The 15,845-nt window shown below is 40.5% G+C and overlaps 1 protein-coding gene across 1 annotated transcript; it reads left to right on the forward strand.

The window, feature by feature from the left end:
* Positions 1 to 7,959: 7,959 nt before the first annotated feature.
* Positions 7,960 to 14,019, forward strand: LOC147887054 (IAA-amino acid hydrolase ILR1-like 5). Its single transcript, XM_087394681.1, has 5 exons — positions 7,960 to 8,365; positions 8,496 to 8,621; positions 12,528 to 12,842; positions 13,060 to 13,188; positions 13,322 to 14,019. Exons 1-5 carry the CDS (start codon positions 8,036 to 8,038, stop codon positions 13,703 to 13,705), a joined length of 1,284 nt encoding a protein of 427 aa, XP_087250807.1. The 5' UTR covers positions 7,960 to 8,035; the 3' UTR covers positions 13,706 to 14,019.
* Positions 14,020 to 15,845: the final 1,826 nt, after the last annotated feature.

The raw sequence follows: 15,845 nt of genomic DNA on the forward strand, positions 1-15,845 counted from the left end.
GACGCAATGGAGATCAATCACATGAACACAATTGTGAGCTTGAACACTGAACCCCAAAGAGTGGGAGCTTCATTCCATTGAGAGATATTTATACATGTTGGTCTCTACACAATCTCTTAGGTACCTCCGTGGTGGGACCTCTTTTGTAGGAGACCTTTTGGACAAGAGTCCCTCCACTTTTGGGGGGGGACCTTTTGGGTCTCTACACAAAGTGGGGGGACCTCAAAAAGTGTATGCTTTAGTCTTTATCTCTCTAGATTTAGTATTTCTCTCTCTATATCCTAATTTTGCAAGTATGATTGGATCTTTTCTAGAGAGGATTTTGGATATCCTCATCCTTTAAGATTCATCATACCATCTTTCAGGCTCAAGATATTACAAGTGAAGCTTTGCCACTATTCTACACACACAATGCTCTCATCGTTGTTGTCCTAGACTGCACTTTTGGCCCTTGTTGTTGCCACAGGGTTATCAGTGGGGGAATAAGAAAAGAGATTTACTTGGAGTACTCTTTTTGGATCCCAAATAGTTTGTTGCAACTTGCAAGGCATTTAAACTTACTCATAGCTTTGGAGGACAAAGACCTACACATGAGCCTTATTGCTCATATGTGCATTTTACTAGAATATGGAAGAATGAATTCAATAATGTGAAAATACCCAAGAAAAAAAGATCTAGTGTATTTGCAACTTGTGCAAATTTGAAGGCCCACCTTTACAAGTTTTAAGGCATAGAGCACTTGGTAAGTGTGTTTGTATTAAAGTTAATCCATGAACTACCAGTGTGCATACATGGGAGAATGCTTATATAACCCCTTTGGTGTATTTTGTAGCTATGGGAATGAAATGTCTCTGAAAACATAGATAAATGCAAGCAAAAGAAAGGAAAAAGATGGCAAATTAATAGGAGAAAATCTATGAGCATGATGACAAATATATGACCATTATCATTGATGGTATGGATCAAAAGAAGACTAATCTCCCACATTTGAAACGTGTTCCAAAAGACCTAAAAGAGGGGAATTTCATACAATAACATGTGGTAGGTTTTATGTTTTATCATGCAACCTTGATAGCAAAGGTATTTGCAACAACTCCAAACCCAAGAAATGATCCAAACTTCATGGAAGCCTTTACATATATATATATATATATATATATATATAGAGAGAGAGAGAGAGAGAGAGAGAGAGAGAGTCAAACCATTCAATGTCTTTGCCTTGTGGTCTATATTTGTAGCTAGACAACACAACTAGTTTAAATAAGAATCAAGTGTGGTATTGGCTTACTTTTTTATGCTTGTGGAGAAGGGAGTTCTCAAAAGGTAAAGCTTGGCTTTGCTATTGGTTGGTCACACACATGGTCACATTAATTAGATATTTAGTTGATTCTCTATCAGACTATGATAGGAGGCATGGGACAATGACTCTCTTTAGGTCTACCTATGTTCCGGAACCAAGTATTTCGGAACTGCATGAGACAATTGACTTTAGGTGTTTCGTATTTGGTCATTGAAAGATCGATCATTATATTCCAAAGTTGAATGATCAATTTTGTTTTGGGAAAAGCTATATTCATTCACTTCCACATGGCTGCCTGCTGTGCTGATGGGATCCCATTCTTTAAGTTCATACTTGGCAAGTAGTCTTTTCTATTAAAAAAAAAACCTTTGACATCTCTTGCAAATAAGAATCTAGGGAAACAAATGTAGAGATTTGTGTGACTCAGATTTGAGAGACTATCACTAATGCTGCTATGTATTTTTTAGATGCAATGTCAACTTGGTGGCACCCATTATTTGTAGAACAAAATATTATTGTTGCAAACATGGGAGAAGAAATAGACACTTGTATTTTTGAGTGGCTAGTAATGTGGTCCCAATGCTTTAGTATCTATAATGCTTAGAAAAAGTAGTAGAAGCCTTAATGGAGAAAAAAGGGAAACGTACCTTGGGACAAGGAGGAGGAAGTAAATAAGGGAACAACTTATGGAGATGTGAAGTGGCTCAGTTGACGATTTTAAGGTTAGATATATGGTTGTAGTATTGGTATCAAGTGTCCCAAATGAGTTGCCATTTTGAATTGCAAAAGTGCCAAAAGTAAATAAGGAAAATGAAAGAATAATAAGCATTGAGGTGCATTTGTACTTCACAAAGTTTGTTGATGCTTTTACTAGTCATTACAATCCAGAGATGGTGGTATTAACAAACAAAGGAGGTAAAGGAAAGAGGGACAAAGAACACACAACAAGTTGATACTTTGGTATTGGAGGATGTTGACATTCTAGTCTATGCATTTGAGTTGACCAGATCTAGAAATTTATCAAAGAGGAGACAAGATCTAATTTCTTAAAAAATAAATCATTGCAGGGTGCTTTGTAGAGGAAAGTAGTAGGAGGGGACCTTCCACAAGTCATCTTTTGGAGACAGTTGATCTAAATGGTAGATATAAATAGAAAGGAAGAGGAGGGATCAAGCACTTCCACTCCAAAGAGCACTAGAAGCAAGGATAATGACGGTGTCAGTTCTTATGATGAGGAGTTTTGATTTGCAATAGAATACTCTTGTGCTATAATCACATTGATTTCATAGAGTTTGGAAAATCAAATTATAAGCTCATTCAAACTATTGTTTTTTGTGTTTTCTTAAACATTGTTGATGTAACAAATATGAGGGATTTGATGATATTTTTTAAATAACCAAGTGGTAAAAATATTGTATTTCTCTAAAATTCAATTGTTCTAAGGAGTCTTAGTGGCAACAAAAAATGACCTCCTCTAGCGATGGTAGAGGAAATATGGTTGCCACCACACTTCCCTCCTTGAAGACACCAAAGGCAATGACTCCACCAACAAAGATCTAGGTCCCCCCGAGACAAGGATCAATCATGAGACAAACACACCAGGGAGTAGGATGTAAACATACATGAGATGACACAAGACAAGACGACGGATCTATCCAACTTACTTGGTTTCACCTTACACTTGGTGGACACCTTACACTTGGTGGAAAAGGACATGCAAAGCCTATAGAAAGGCACAGCTGAAGAGGGCCTATGGAGACTACTTTGGCGGACTGCAAATCCTCACCAAATAGTTTTTCACTCTTCCAATAGGATACGCGTAGATTACAAAACATGAAAGCGGTTTCGTTTGTCGCCCAAGCTCAGAAACGTCCTACTCATGGAGCCTCCCACCAACATGCGGTGCAGCACACTGAGAAAGGGAAAGCCTTGCAGAGATGCAAAGAGGAACCTATGTGGGTGCCATCCAAGGGGGCGACCAAAGCTTGTTTAAAGACCGTGCAACCGCAAAACAATCGGCATGGGAACAACTCTCACTAAGAGTAAGAAAGATATTCTATGGTCCTCCCTCCAACACCTGTCACCTTTTGAAGGGAGGGCCAACCCTTTTCCTTTTTCGCACTCTCCCTCACTTTACAACCATGGGCTCTTGGGCCCGTAGGGTGCCAAGGCATATTGCTATTCTTACTGACTCTCCTCACTAGTGGAAATAGCGCTTGTGTTAACCATATTAAAGCACTTGGGACAAACGTGGTATTAGGAGGTGGTCCTAACCGGTTTCCAAATAGCGCTTATGTTAGCCTCCCCACTCCTAGTATTAGGTGATTTGGGGCTCAAACTCCTTGAGCACCCTCACACCTTCACCTATTTGTGGTCATACATGATGCATGAGACTCACACCTAGAGTGGCGAGGATCAGCTTCCGCAAGACACTCAACGGTAACCCTGTTTCGGGATGATATTTGAGGAACAAACTCCCTGAGTTTGAGCTGTACTCCTTTCATGGCTATTTTCATTGGCGTTGCTATTTCCTGTAAATGTGGAGCTAAAAAGTGCAAGACGCATGCACTCCTCGTGGCCCAGAAGTGTGCATCTCCTTGTTCCGGGTGGTGGTAGCTAGAACATACAGCCTGTGCCTGGGATTCTTTAATCCTTGGACTTTGGGGCAGACTTTGGGTATTTGGGGATTAAACTCCCTAAGTTTGAGCTATACTCCTTCCATGTGCACATTGCTTGTAATCACTAATCTTGGTGTATTTGGGTATCAAAGTCCCTTGAGCTTGTCCATTGAAGTAGATCATTTGGCCTGGTCACCTTTACTCACTGATTACCCTTCATTTGGCAGTTGTACTCTGTGGATATTAACAACTCGCTGGGAAGGCTCAGACATGGAAACGCTCGTTCCCCTACATGCATATCATGGGCACTGTCGTTATCAGGTTGTTACCCATGTCATCCCAAATGAAGAGAACTAGCGTACCTCTGTCACCTGGCCCAGATCCAGCATGACCACTTTTGATAGATGCTCATGTTCACAGTACTACTCCCCCCGTCATGGGGCAGAGAACTTTTGATGTAAAAATGAGTACATCTATATTTTTTACTTGATCATCTAAACCCGTATTTTATTTTATTTTTAATTCTAAGGAGTCTTAGTATGCGAAAATTTTGCATCGGTAAAAATAGCTTGTTTTTTGAAAAATTTTGGGAATCTTTTTAAAAGATTCTTTTTAGTTGTTGTTTTGATGTAATGTTGGCGTTTCAAATGTAACAAAGACTTTAGAGTAGTACAAGCATGCATCTAATATAGCAATAACCTGTAAAGATCTCGATCACATTAACAGAACGTGTACCAGTACTTCGCAATGTTGCTATTATGTTCAAGCTTGACTTTTCATATGCATAATTCCATTTCCTTTTCATAGGTATAATAAAAATTAATTTCATTGATCCCAATCAGCAAAAATTTATAATTTTCTCCATGGCTTTCTAAAATTGAGTTGACTTACATATGTATATCTTACTTTTGTGATAGTATTTATCGATGAACTATAGGCAAAATGCATGACAAAAGATCACAAGAAATTTGAGAAATCAAAGGTGCTATGGTCTATTTTTAAAAAATAAATAAGCTCAAAGAAGACACTTGACCATCAAAAGGAAGTATGTGTTGGTAATTGGATTATAGATGGAATTGCACAAACACCACTGAAGGGGAGGAAAAGAATGCATTGTTGGTGGATGGAGATGTAACACATGAACAATCAGATGAAGGAATCACATCCCACTAAAGGGAGGAAAAAAATGCATTGTTGGTGAGCTTTGTAACTATTGGCTTTATTCATTTTTATCTCTATCATGCCAGACAAATCCCGACTTAGATTGAAGGTCAAACAAGAGTTGACAATGGAGGAGATACGACGAGGAGTCCTCATCGATTTTTTAGATTTGTAGATGAAATTATGAGAGAGAGGAAATGCATCCTACACAAAAGTTAATTTGTGTCTCACATTCATAATTATTTTTTAGTAACTTGTTGTTTTTGGCCATGCCAAAGTCAAATGCCTAAGTGTTTGTTTTGACTTTGTTATCTATGGGGATTGGGCAAGAGCCTTAAATGAATGCTATCATGGAAGGATAACATGAGAGGGGATTTAAAGGTTGTCCTAATCTAAGGGTGAGGTTGTCCTTACATGAATGCTATCATGGAAGGATAATGTGAGAGGGTATTTAAAGGTTGTCCTAATCTAAGGGTGAGGTGGTCCCATCTCCTTTGGCATGCCTAGTGAAAATTTCACCTTGTTTATGATAGAACCCTTTTTTTTAAAAAAGAAACCTATTTTAAAATGAAAGATAATGTTTCAATAACTCTAATTTTTACTCACAAGAACTTGAGGGTGAGAACAACTATAATCTAGAGAGAGAGAGAGAGAATTTAGTAGTAGTAAAGAGGGAGGCACCAACTTCAATGAGGGAGGGGATGATGAGCTAAATGAGGGGAAGGATAAGGAGGAGGAGGAAGAGCTAGGTGGATACATGAATGAGAGAATGATGATTGTAATTGAGAAGGAGGAAGATGTTGCATGAGTGAGAGGATCATGATTGTAATTGAGGGGGAGGATCGAACAAGTAAGAGGGCTACATAGAGTTGATAGCTCAGGTTGTAGAGCTAAAAGAACAACCCTTCCTAATTGCATCCTATTCGCTCCTATGCTAAGTTCAATTAATTATTTTATTCAATTGCTTACATCATCGCATTAACCTAAGTGCCTAAGTGCCTACATGCAATTTAAATGCCAGATGATTCCTCAAATCCCAGATAGAAAATTTAGGTAAATGAAACACTTTACAAAAACCAAACAAATTGCATTTGATGAGATGAAATTCTTTACAAACTTTTTAAGAAAGGACAATTAGCATTTGACAAAAGATAGGCCACATATTGATGCTATTTATAGGGACGCCTAACTAGAAAGCATCATGTCTAATTACCCATGAACTCATTAAAAATCTCTTTTGGAGCTCAAACGATCAACGGCAACCATTAGTGGATGTAACTATCAATCTTCTCATTAGCACATTATAACGCAAGTGACACTTCAACCCCTTTGGGGATAGCATGGTAGTAACTCCAATGAATACATAGTATGGGGGGACATACATGTATAGATCAATAATTTAAAAGTTGAGGTGAGGATGATGCATCAACATACTAGGCACACTTATTGGTGACAACTTGGAGGAGACACAAAGCGTGCTTTTCATGAATGAACTAAAGAGAAGTAGTCTTTCCATGTGAGGAAATTAGGAGACACCCTTGGATGCTGAAAATGCTTCACATGGAATTGAGCAAAGCTTAGTAAGCACATGTATAGATGGGGAACTATAGATTTCTTTTTTCAAGGATGATGTGCTTAATAGTATGTATTTGACATGCAATTTAAGAGGAAAGGGAAAAAGGCGTGAAAATCCTTAGGAGAATTTCTTGAGAGGCAATAATTTCATGTAGATCTTTACAAAGCTTACGTGAGCAAATACACACATGTAGATCCCTTTCAATGCAATTGACCTTTATTTTGCTTTCATAGTTGATGCAAGCGAGAGAATGCATAAATGAGATGATTCCACAGATGTCATGCTAGCAATGAGGTCATGCTTTAAGTCGTACATCGGCTGTTTTAGACACATTCTTTTGAACATTATAAGAGATAATATTGAACATGCACCCATGTGGATACAACTAGCAATGCAACACTACCAAATTGGAAAGCCAAATATACTTTCCAATCGAAAAAGCATCAAACTCATTCTATCCTACGCATTTTGTTGCTAATGATTGTTCGTTACACATCACATTTACCAATGATGTTGGTGACCCTTTCCTCAAGTATACTAATGGATGCCCCCCTACATTAGTTATTATCCCACTTTTATCACCTCTTAAATTGGGTTGTACTACCTATTCATATTTGCATTGTTGGCCACACCTTCTTAGAAATGAAAAAAGCTTAGGTAAATGAAAAACTCCAGTGAGCCTTTTCTTGCAATGTGATTGGTTTGAGCCCTCTTAGCCTTGCTCCCCTTTTTCCTCGCATCTCTTATGGACCTGGAAACAATTTTGAGAAGCTAAGCACTGAAGTACTTTGTATAGTGCATGTCCGCCAACTGATTAGTTGTGGGGCCATCTTTTTGTACAGTGTGTGTTGGCATTCATTCTCGTTTGCAACGGGGATTCCTTACGGGCCAAGAGTTCATGAAAGGTCACGCGGCGAGATTGGACGCATTAGCATTTCGGTTGATTCACATGAAAGGTATGCATACGAAGGTGACGAAATCCCATTCGTCAATGCATGGATATGAGGGAAGAAGTGAGGTGGTTGCATTCCGAGAGTTCAACCTGATTATTTTTTTCGCAAGTTGCAACGACCGGAGTGTGTTCTAAGTTGCTCTCTGTGTTCATTCATAGAGAGGAAGGGACATAGGCCTTGAGGATGGACCCAAGAGGGGACTGTGAGGCTGTGGGAGAGCCACGTGGCAGGCGAAGATCCGGAGGCCGCCATGTGTCGAGGGGAGGAGCAACGCGCACGTGGAAAGCGCGCGGGTTCTCTCTCTAAACTGGGGCAATCTCTCTCTTCGCGTTTCTCTCTCTTCGGCGTTGAGCTCTTTTGGAGCTTCACTCTTCAGAAACAGTACAAATTTTTGGAGTGTGTTTGCAGCAGCTGCTCTCTACTGCCCATGGCTATGGCGATCTTCACCTTCCTCGTCGCCTTCGCCCTCTCCCTTCCCCTCCATAGCCACCCTTCCTCCCTCCCCCTCCACCTCCTCTCCCTGTCCCGCTCCCCCGACAACGTCGCCTGGCTCAAATCCATCCGCCATCGCCTTCACTCCAACCCTGAGCTCAAATACGAAGAATTCGACACCAGTTCTCTCATCAGAGACGAGCTCGACAAGCTCGGCGTTTCCTATGATTGGCCCTTCGCGACCACCGGCGTCACGGCCACGATCGGTTCTGGAAATCCTCCCGTCGTCGCCCTCAGAGCTGATATGGACGCCCTTCCCTTGCAGGTACCATGCTTCTCGGTTTTCATTTCATTTCTCTCGCTGTCCTCTCGCAGATTTTTTTTACAGCTTCGCTGAAAGCAGTTAGCGTAGTACTCCTGATCAGATTTACTCCGCTGGACGTTTTTGCTGGCAGGAATTGGTTGAGTGGGAGCACAAAAGTAAGAATCCGGGAAAGATGCACGGATGTGGGCACGACGCACACGTGACTATGCTTTTGGGAGCTGCAAAACTGCTTCATGAAAGGAGAGAAAAATTGCAGGTGCGGTAACCATACTGTATTCGTAAATGGTTTAATGACTTCAAAAGAAATTTCTTCATGTGGTTCACTCTCAATTGTCGGATCCGGCGCCGGACTTTAGATTGCTCGTTTATACATCTGACATTATCCTTGCCGCGATCCAAAAGCTATCTAAAGTTGACTTTTGGCGGTCTTAAGGAACTCGAGTCTTCTTTTTGAACAATGGCACTAATCGCTGGCACAACGTCAAGGCCAATATTGACAGACTAAGATGCCTTCCATATTTCTTCATTTGAAGCAAGAGTATGCGATATACTGCAGAGCCAGCACATGTCTCCACCATCACAAGGTGCTGCAGCGCCTTCAGCAACTCAAGATACAAGAAATCCTATACTGATCACCGTCAGGCTGAACATTAATGTAATGTTTCTAGGAGCTGGTTTGGTTGCCGGCTGTTATCGTATTGCTGCGAAGTTCGGGTTATTTAGCCCTTTAAGCTTGTAGACAGCCTGATGGGACGCAAATCTCTGCCATCTAGGCTTATTGAATCCTTATAGCCTGTGTAAATTCCCACCATGTATGGCCATCCCAAAGGGCTTTCCAAAACTATGGGCTTTTGTTAGCTTTCTCTCTGTACAAGATCCTCTCGATCTACGTAGATAATCTTTGCATACAAAGAAATCAACGATCAAGAAGACGAACCAGAAATTCACAACCCAACCATAGAGGCATAGGCTCACCCGTGAGCACTGGAGGTCAAAGGGAAGACACACGCGCCCAGTAGACTTCTGCCTCCCATATCAGGGAAGCAAGGGATGCATGAACCTAGCTTAGGTACTAGATACTAATGAGTGTCCTAACACTAGCCCCTATGCCATAGATTATACGTCCTTCCATGCTTTTAGCTCGGATTACTCATCCTAACCTTTGACGCCAACCACTTAGGTGAGTCCTTAGCTAACTGGGATTAGTTAGGGATGGATCGTGCAAGAAAGGTCCAACGAGTTTAAGAAAGTACTAAAACTCATATTCCCCACCACTCTCTTCCTTGCAAACACTAGTGGGAAGCTCCCCATATAATGGGGTGGGCAACAACTAGGGTACCATAGGTAAGTCCTTAGCTGACTTGGGTTAGCTAGGGATGGATCGTGCACGAAAAGGTTGTGAAGGAGGAACGAGTTTAAGAAAGTACTTAAAACTCATATTCCCACCACTCTTTTCCATTACAACCACTAGTGGGAAGCTCCCCATATAATATAATGGGGTGGGCAACAACTAGGGTCTTCCCCTTGACCCATATGTAGTCCCGAACGTAACGAGGGAATAAGGACCGTGCAAGAAGAAATCCAATCTAGGGGTGAGGCATTAGGTTAAGAAAGTACTTAAAACTCAGATTCCCCACCATCACACAGCGACCTTAGAGCCTCTCTTCTATACAAGCACTAGTGGGAAGCTCTCCATATAATGGAACGGGCAACATAACTTGTTCCCTTTAAGAGAAAAGTAGCTTCATCACAAGAGGTAAGAATGATGGCCGCGATTACATTGCCCATGATTATGCTATTGCAACGAGTCAAAGTTGGCTCCACTCTAGAACTAGGAGGCTTTTGAGGGACTTGAAGAAGCAATTAAGACACCGCTATGCTTCGCGTAGTGGAATCATTTCCAAAATGGCAAAAGCTCTTAGACCATCAAGCCCTCATATGTTTACAAACCATGCACTCGTTCCTGGTCACGTAGGTAGATTTGATAAAGTTAGACGTTCCAGCAACTTGGAGGGATAATTGAGTACGATCGTGGAATAGAGAACATGGTCACATATGCTCTCAATAGGAAAGGCATTGCTTAGTCCCTATGCTTAATGTTTAGGAAACGATCTCCTTTACATGAAGCATCACGACTCCCTTGAATCATGTTGGTTGACCAGCCCAACAATCATGCAAATTCATGATAGGTAGATACTTGGTAGGCTTTGTGTACTATCTCATGTCGGTTAGCATTGTTGTATGCCATGCATGATTCCACTATTGATACATACCGAGAGGTACAAGTTAGCTATGATAGAAATAAATTTTTAATAGTCGCAGATCTGCCAAAAAGTCAAGGTTCATTCGAAATTGTATGTCTCCTACATCATGATCTACATGCACAATTGGCATGCCAAAGTCCCTAGTTAACTAAATGTTTGGTCTTGAGCTAATGGGTAACTTTACCTTGCGTAGGCTGAGATGACGTATGCTGCTGCTAAGATGTAAAACTAATTATATGTTCTCCTATATATGCAAAGCACTAGAAAGATTAACCTTGCTCTGTCGGTAATAGGCCTACTATTGTCGGTGATATGCCTTTTACCGCCAGTGATAGGCCTATTAACGTCGGTAATACGTCCACGATCGACCGTAATATTATCCAATTTACTGCTTTATTTTTTTTGACTACGAACATTATGACATTATTCTCATGCTAGGGCAGGTTATTTACTGGCCATGGTGGTCCTTATCGTGGCCTATCGTTGGGGCCCTATTGATCCTCAACTGCATTGAAAAGGTGGTTACAATTGGCCAATATGCACACATGTAAACATTTCACAGTGTGTACGCAACAAGAAGTGTGCATAGAGTGCATACAACTTCGTACACGAGTACATGTGTATGAATGTACACGATAAGCATCCAAGGTCCAAAAAAGTTATTCACATTGATTAATAATGTGCATAGGGGACTGAGCCAAGCTCATATCCTATAGAGATAACCGCCAATCCACATGGCCACACCATGTCGGTTGCTTCCATCTCAATCTTTAGGCGCTTTAAGCTATAATTTTAAAAAAAATGCATGTGCCCTATACAGGCCAAAAACAGCCTCCCACTGTGGTAGGGTCAGCACTGTATAGGACAAACATAAGCTGCCGAAATTCAACCTTAAGTTACCACAGATGAAATAAAATAAAGGTCCTTTGTGACAAAATGGATATATGGTGGGATGAAGCACAAATGAATGGCAACAATGCCTTTGCGGAAACTTTGTTTGCAAAGTCCAACCTCCATCCTCACCCATAATCTTGCAATCAGTTTTTTCCTTCTTTGCACGTCCTCATCCACATTAGTATTCTGCCATGATACCAATGTAAGGAGCATGTGAACTATTGCTTGAATTGTAACTCAGTTGCCCAACAATTCTGCTGCTCTAATCAACGGAAGCATGTAGGGAAATACATTAACAATCAAGTGAAGAGAGAGAGAGAGAGAGAGAGGCTGCAGAGGTGGTCTTGGAGTTACACCTGAACTCGACAACATTATGACTAGACAGATAAGAAAAGTTCTAGAGAGTGTCCTTTTCAAGATCTGATGGGATTCTTGACCTGTAAATGATACATTATTGGTTTAGTGCCCTCAAGATCCATCCAAATCATATTTTGAAGCGGTACATAAGAGCAACTGTGAGTGGATTTTATTAGTATCCGTGCAAATGAATGCTCAGAGCTGATGCCTCATGTGATGATAAATGTTATAACCAAAGATGATGCTGAATATACAATGGAAATGAAGGCCTCGAAGAAAAGGGTTTGGGTTTTGCACTCACATCCACAAGGAAGGTAGAATGTAATGACGTGAAAGATTACAAGTCATATGGCGGCACTGCTGGATATGACCATAAGTGACCAGCCTTGTTCTTTGCGTTTTCTTTGTCTCGCGTTGGAGGCCTGTCGTATGACTTGTGGACGTGTTTTTGTGGAATGTCAATTCTTCACCAAATAATAACCAAAGAAAATGAGTGGGCTATCAACTTCATTTTTCAGATAGCATACATCTGTTGGATCAACCATAAATTTGGACCTGGAAGTAGGAAAGATGGTGACGGCTTACATATTTAGTAAAAAAGGATGCATATCCTGGCATAATAAGTTTTTCTTTCCTACCGCTTGCAGGGCACAGTGCGTTTGATTTTTCAGCCAGCAGAAGAAGGAGGTGCAGGTGCCCGTCTTATGATGCAAGAAGGAGCCCTTGGAAATGCTGAAGCAATTTTTGGGATACATGTGCACACCTTTGTGCCTTCTGGTACTATCGCTGTAAAACCAGGTCCTATGTGTGCGGCAGCAGGTACATTCAAGGCCTTGATAAAGGGAGAAGGTGGCCCTGCAGGATCTCCTCACCTCACTGCTGATCCCATTGTGGCGGTTTCATTTATAGTTGCAAGCTTACAGCAGCTTGTTTCACGTGAAACCAACCCCCTTGAAAGCCAGGTGTAAAGATATTTCCCAATATCCTTGACCTTCCTACCTTATTGTCTCTCACTACATCATGCTGAAGGAGCAACTTCCTGCATATTTTCATATAGAAAAACTATATATTGTCTCCCCCCCAGCAAAAAAACGTGGGGCTTTAAGCAAGATTTGGTTGTATTAAGAAACTTGAGAAAAATAGCTGACAATCTCCATTCTTTATCTTCTATTTGAACAGGTAGTTTCTATAACCTCTGTTCAGGGTGGGGGGGTACTGGATGTCATACCCACAGAAGTGACCATTAAAGGGACCTTTCGTACTACATCTAAGGAGGGCTGGAAGAAGCTGAAACAAAGAATAAAAGAGGTAGGTTACCAAATAGAAGTGCTTGTTAAGTAGTTTGGTGCAGTTTGTGCCTTCCTGTTGTGTATGCCACAATTTATTTTTATTCATGACCAAAATAGGCAGTCATGATTTGTATAACCTGCATTTCTTGTAGGTAATTGAGAGCCAAGCTGCTGTTCATGGATGCCAAGGTTTCTTGGATTATGAGGAGGACAAACATCCGTTTTATCCTGCTTTGATAAATGATGAAAAGCTTTATGAACATGTTCACGAAGTTGGGGTGAACATGCTAGGTAAAGATCATGTGATATTGGCAGAGGCTACAATGGCAGGGGAGGATTTTTCTTATTATTTAGATCAGATTCCTGGTGCAATGTTCTATCTTGGAGTGGGAAATGAGAAAGTGGGCCCTATTCATATGATGCATTCTCCTTACTTCCAGTTGGATGAAGATGAATTACCAACAGGAGCTGCAATGAATGCTGCCATTGCCGAAATGTACATTGAAAAGAATAAGATTCTTCACATGCCTGACTGAGTGTCTATGTAGAATATCCTATGATCTCCCTAAGATAGGCCAAGTAGGCAAGGCTTGTAAACGGACTTGATATTGACTTGTCCTGACCATGTAAATTCACCGATTGAAGCATAAATGTCAACTTGGGTAGTATGCTTTTGAAACTCGGCAATAGATCATAAGGAGGTGTTTGTATCCGTTATCCACACGGGGAAAACACCTTTCTATAGCATATATAGCATAGTTAGGCTGCTTGATTGTGACTGAGTCATAAGACCTTACATCATCGTTATTGCAAGCTATTAATAAAGTGCAGGTATCACAACTTACGATCATACATTTTTTGTGCTGCTTTTAAAGGGTCCTCCATGGGGTACATCCTTTCTCAAAGCTCTATCACAGGGAAAAGGCAAAGCTGAAACAAAGCAAGTTACTTTAAGCTTAGTTCTCAACTCCTGCTTCTTCTCAAGCAATTAAGATAAGTCGTCTTCAAATATCATCATGGACAAACTAGCATAACAAATGGATGTGGCTCAGAGTCATAATATATTCTTCCCTTCAGTAAACAAGCTCGTGGACAACCTAACATAATAAGTGATGCCCCTTCTCTTCGGAACAACATATTATATTCATAACAGACATAAACATCCTAAGAAATGCTATAATTGGTATAGTAGGTGCGTCATGGAAATGTACTCCATTCATGTCATCAAACTTAAGTGGCAAATATAATGATTACCTTCGATAACAGTCATAATGTGGTTTGCAATCAAAATTCCATGCTAAATTTCTGGATTGTGTAACATGGTTTTCGGATATGAACTTAGGGTAGCCTACCATTCTTGAAGTGAGCACGACAATGTATTCAAGAAGATAATTCTTACACAACTTGGCTTCATGCAGTCTATACCATTGACTCCCTTTGGATGTTATGGCTTGTTGAGGAAGATAATTCTTGCATAACATGATCTTGTTGTATGCCCTTTGTCTTGATAGAAAACCCAAGGGCCTACCATTTTCCTTGTCTTGCTTTATTCACACATATGAGATCCTTGGCTTACTAGTTTAATTCTATCTTTTGTACTAAGATGAGAAGCATTTAATTTAACAAAGCAATAGTCGTTGAGGCATTTATACATCATCTTACTACCAAACATGAGTGAACATTCTTGAAAAATGTTTGGGGACTTGCACCTTCTTCTTAAAACTTTTTGCCATTCTAGTTGCCATAGATATGCTTTTCTTATAGTTTGAGGCCCAGGTCAATTTTCAACATCTCAAACCCTAAGTCAATATTCATATTGCTAAATCATCTCCCTTCTTACTCTTGTAACAAGCTCATACGTTTGAGTAGATCTCACTTTAAATCCTCCAAAAATGTTTTCTTTTGCATGTACTCGTAATTATTACTTTAATTTTGACTACTTTTGTACCTATATTTTATTATTGTTATTTCTCTTCTTCTTTCATGTACCTATATGTCAGCTTAGTCTTCTACAAGGCAGAGATAGTAGGCAACTATGTAAGGCTTGCAAATTTTTCCATGCCTCTCATGACACCCTAGGCTACTTTTGCTTTGAAGAGAGTTTAGCCAATATAAACTAGCAAGCAAAGATTGACTGTTTAAAGATTCTTTGGGAAGGCATCCAAAAGGATCAACATATAGGCCTTCCTCTCGCACAAGTTATACCAAGACTTGTAGAGGGAGATTAGCTAAACATTTTCCTTCAAAAAGTTCTCAATTGGGAGCTCTCTAGCTCAAATTATAGAGGTTTAAATGAGACCCTCCCTTGTGAGACTTTAAGAAAGATTAAGTGTGGGAGACAAAGTGGAGAAGAGGAGAAGAATAGGAAGAAGGTGACATATAATCCCTTTTTTTCCAAGCCAGTTAGAAGCTTGCATAAGTTTTTCAATAGGGGAGATTAGGACTCAAAAAATGGCCTCTTGGATTAGGAATGTAAGCAACCCCTTAATCTTGAGATTAGGGAACCAGTTATAGGAAGGATTTGGCATTACCATTTGGAGGAAACCATATTGGGGTGGAGATACCACCTTTGTCCCCAATTTCTCCGCCTAGCTACCCCTCTTGTCCTCACCACCACCTGGCCATTTCCTCACATGGTAGGTATCCACATCCCTTTTTGGTGGGCTCTTGTGGTTG

Source organism: Dipteris shenzhenensis, chromosome 23 (assembly GCF_047967505.1).
Source record: "Dipteris shenzhenensis isolate YYH24624 ecotype China chromosome 23, Dip_SZ_1.0, whole genome shotgun sequence".
NCBI lineage: Eukaryota > Viridiplantae > Streptophyta > Polypodiopsida > Gleicheniales > Dipteridaceae > Dipteris > Dipteris shenzhenensis.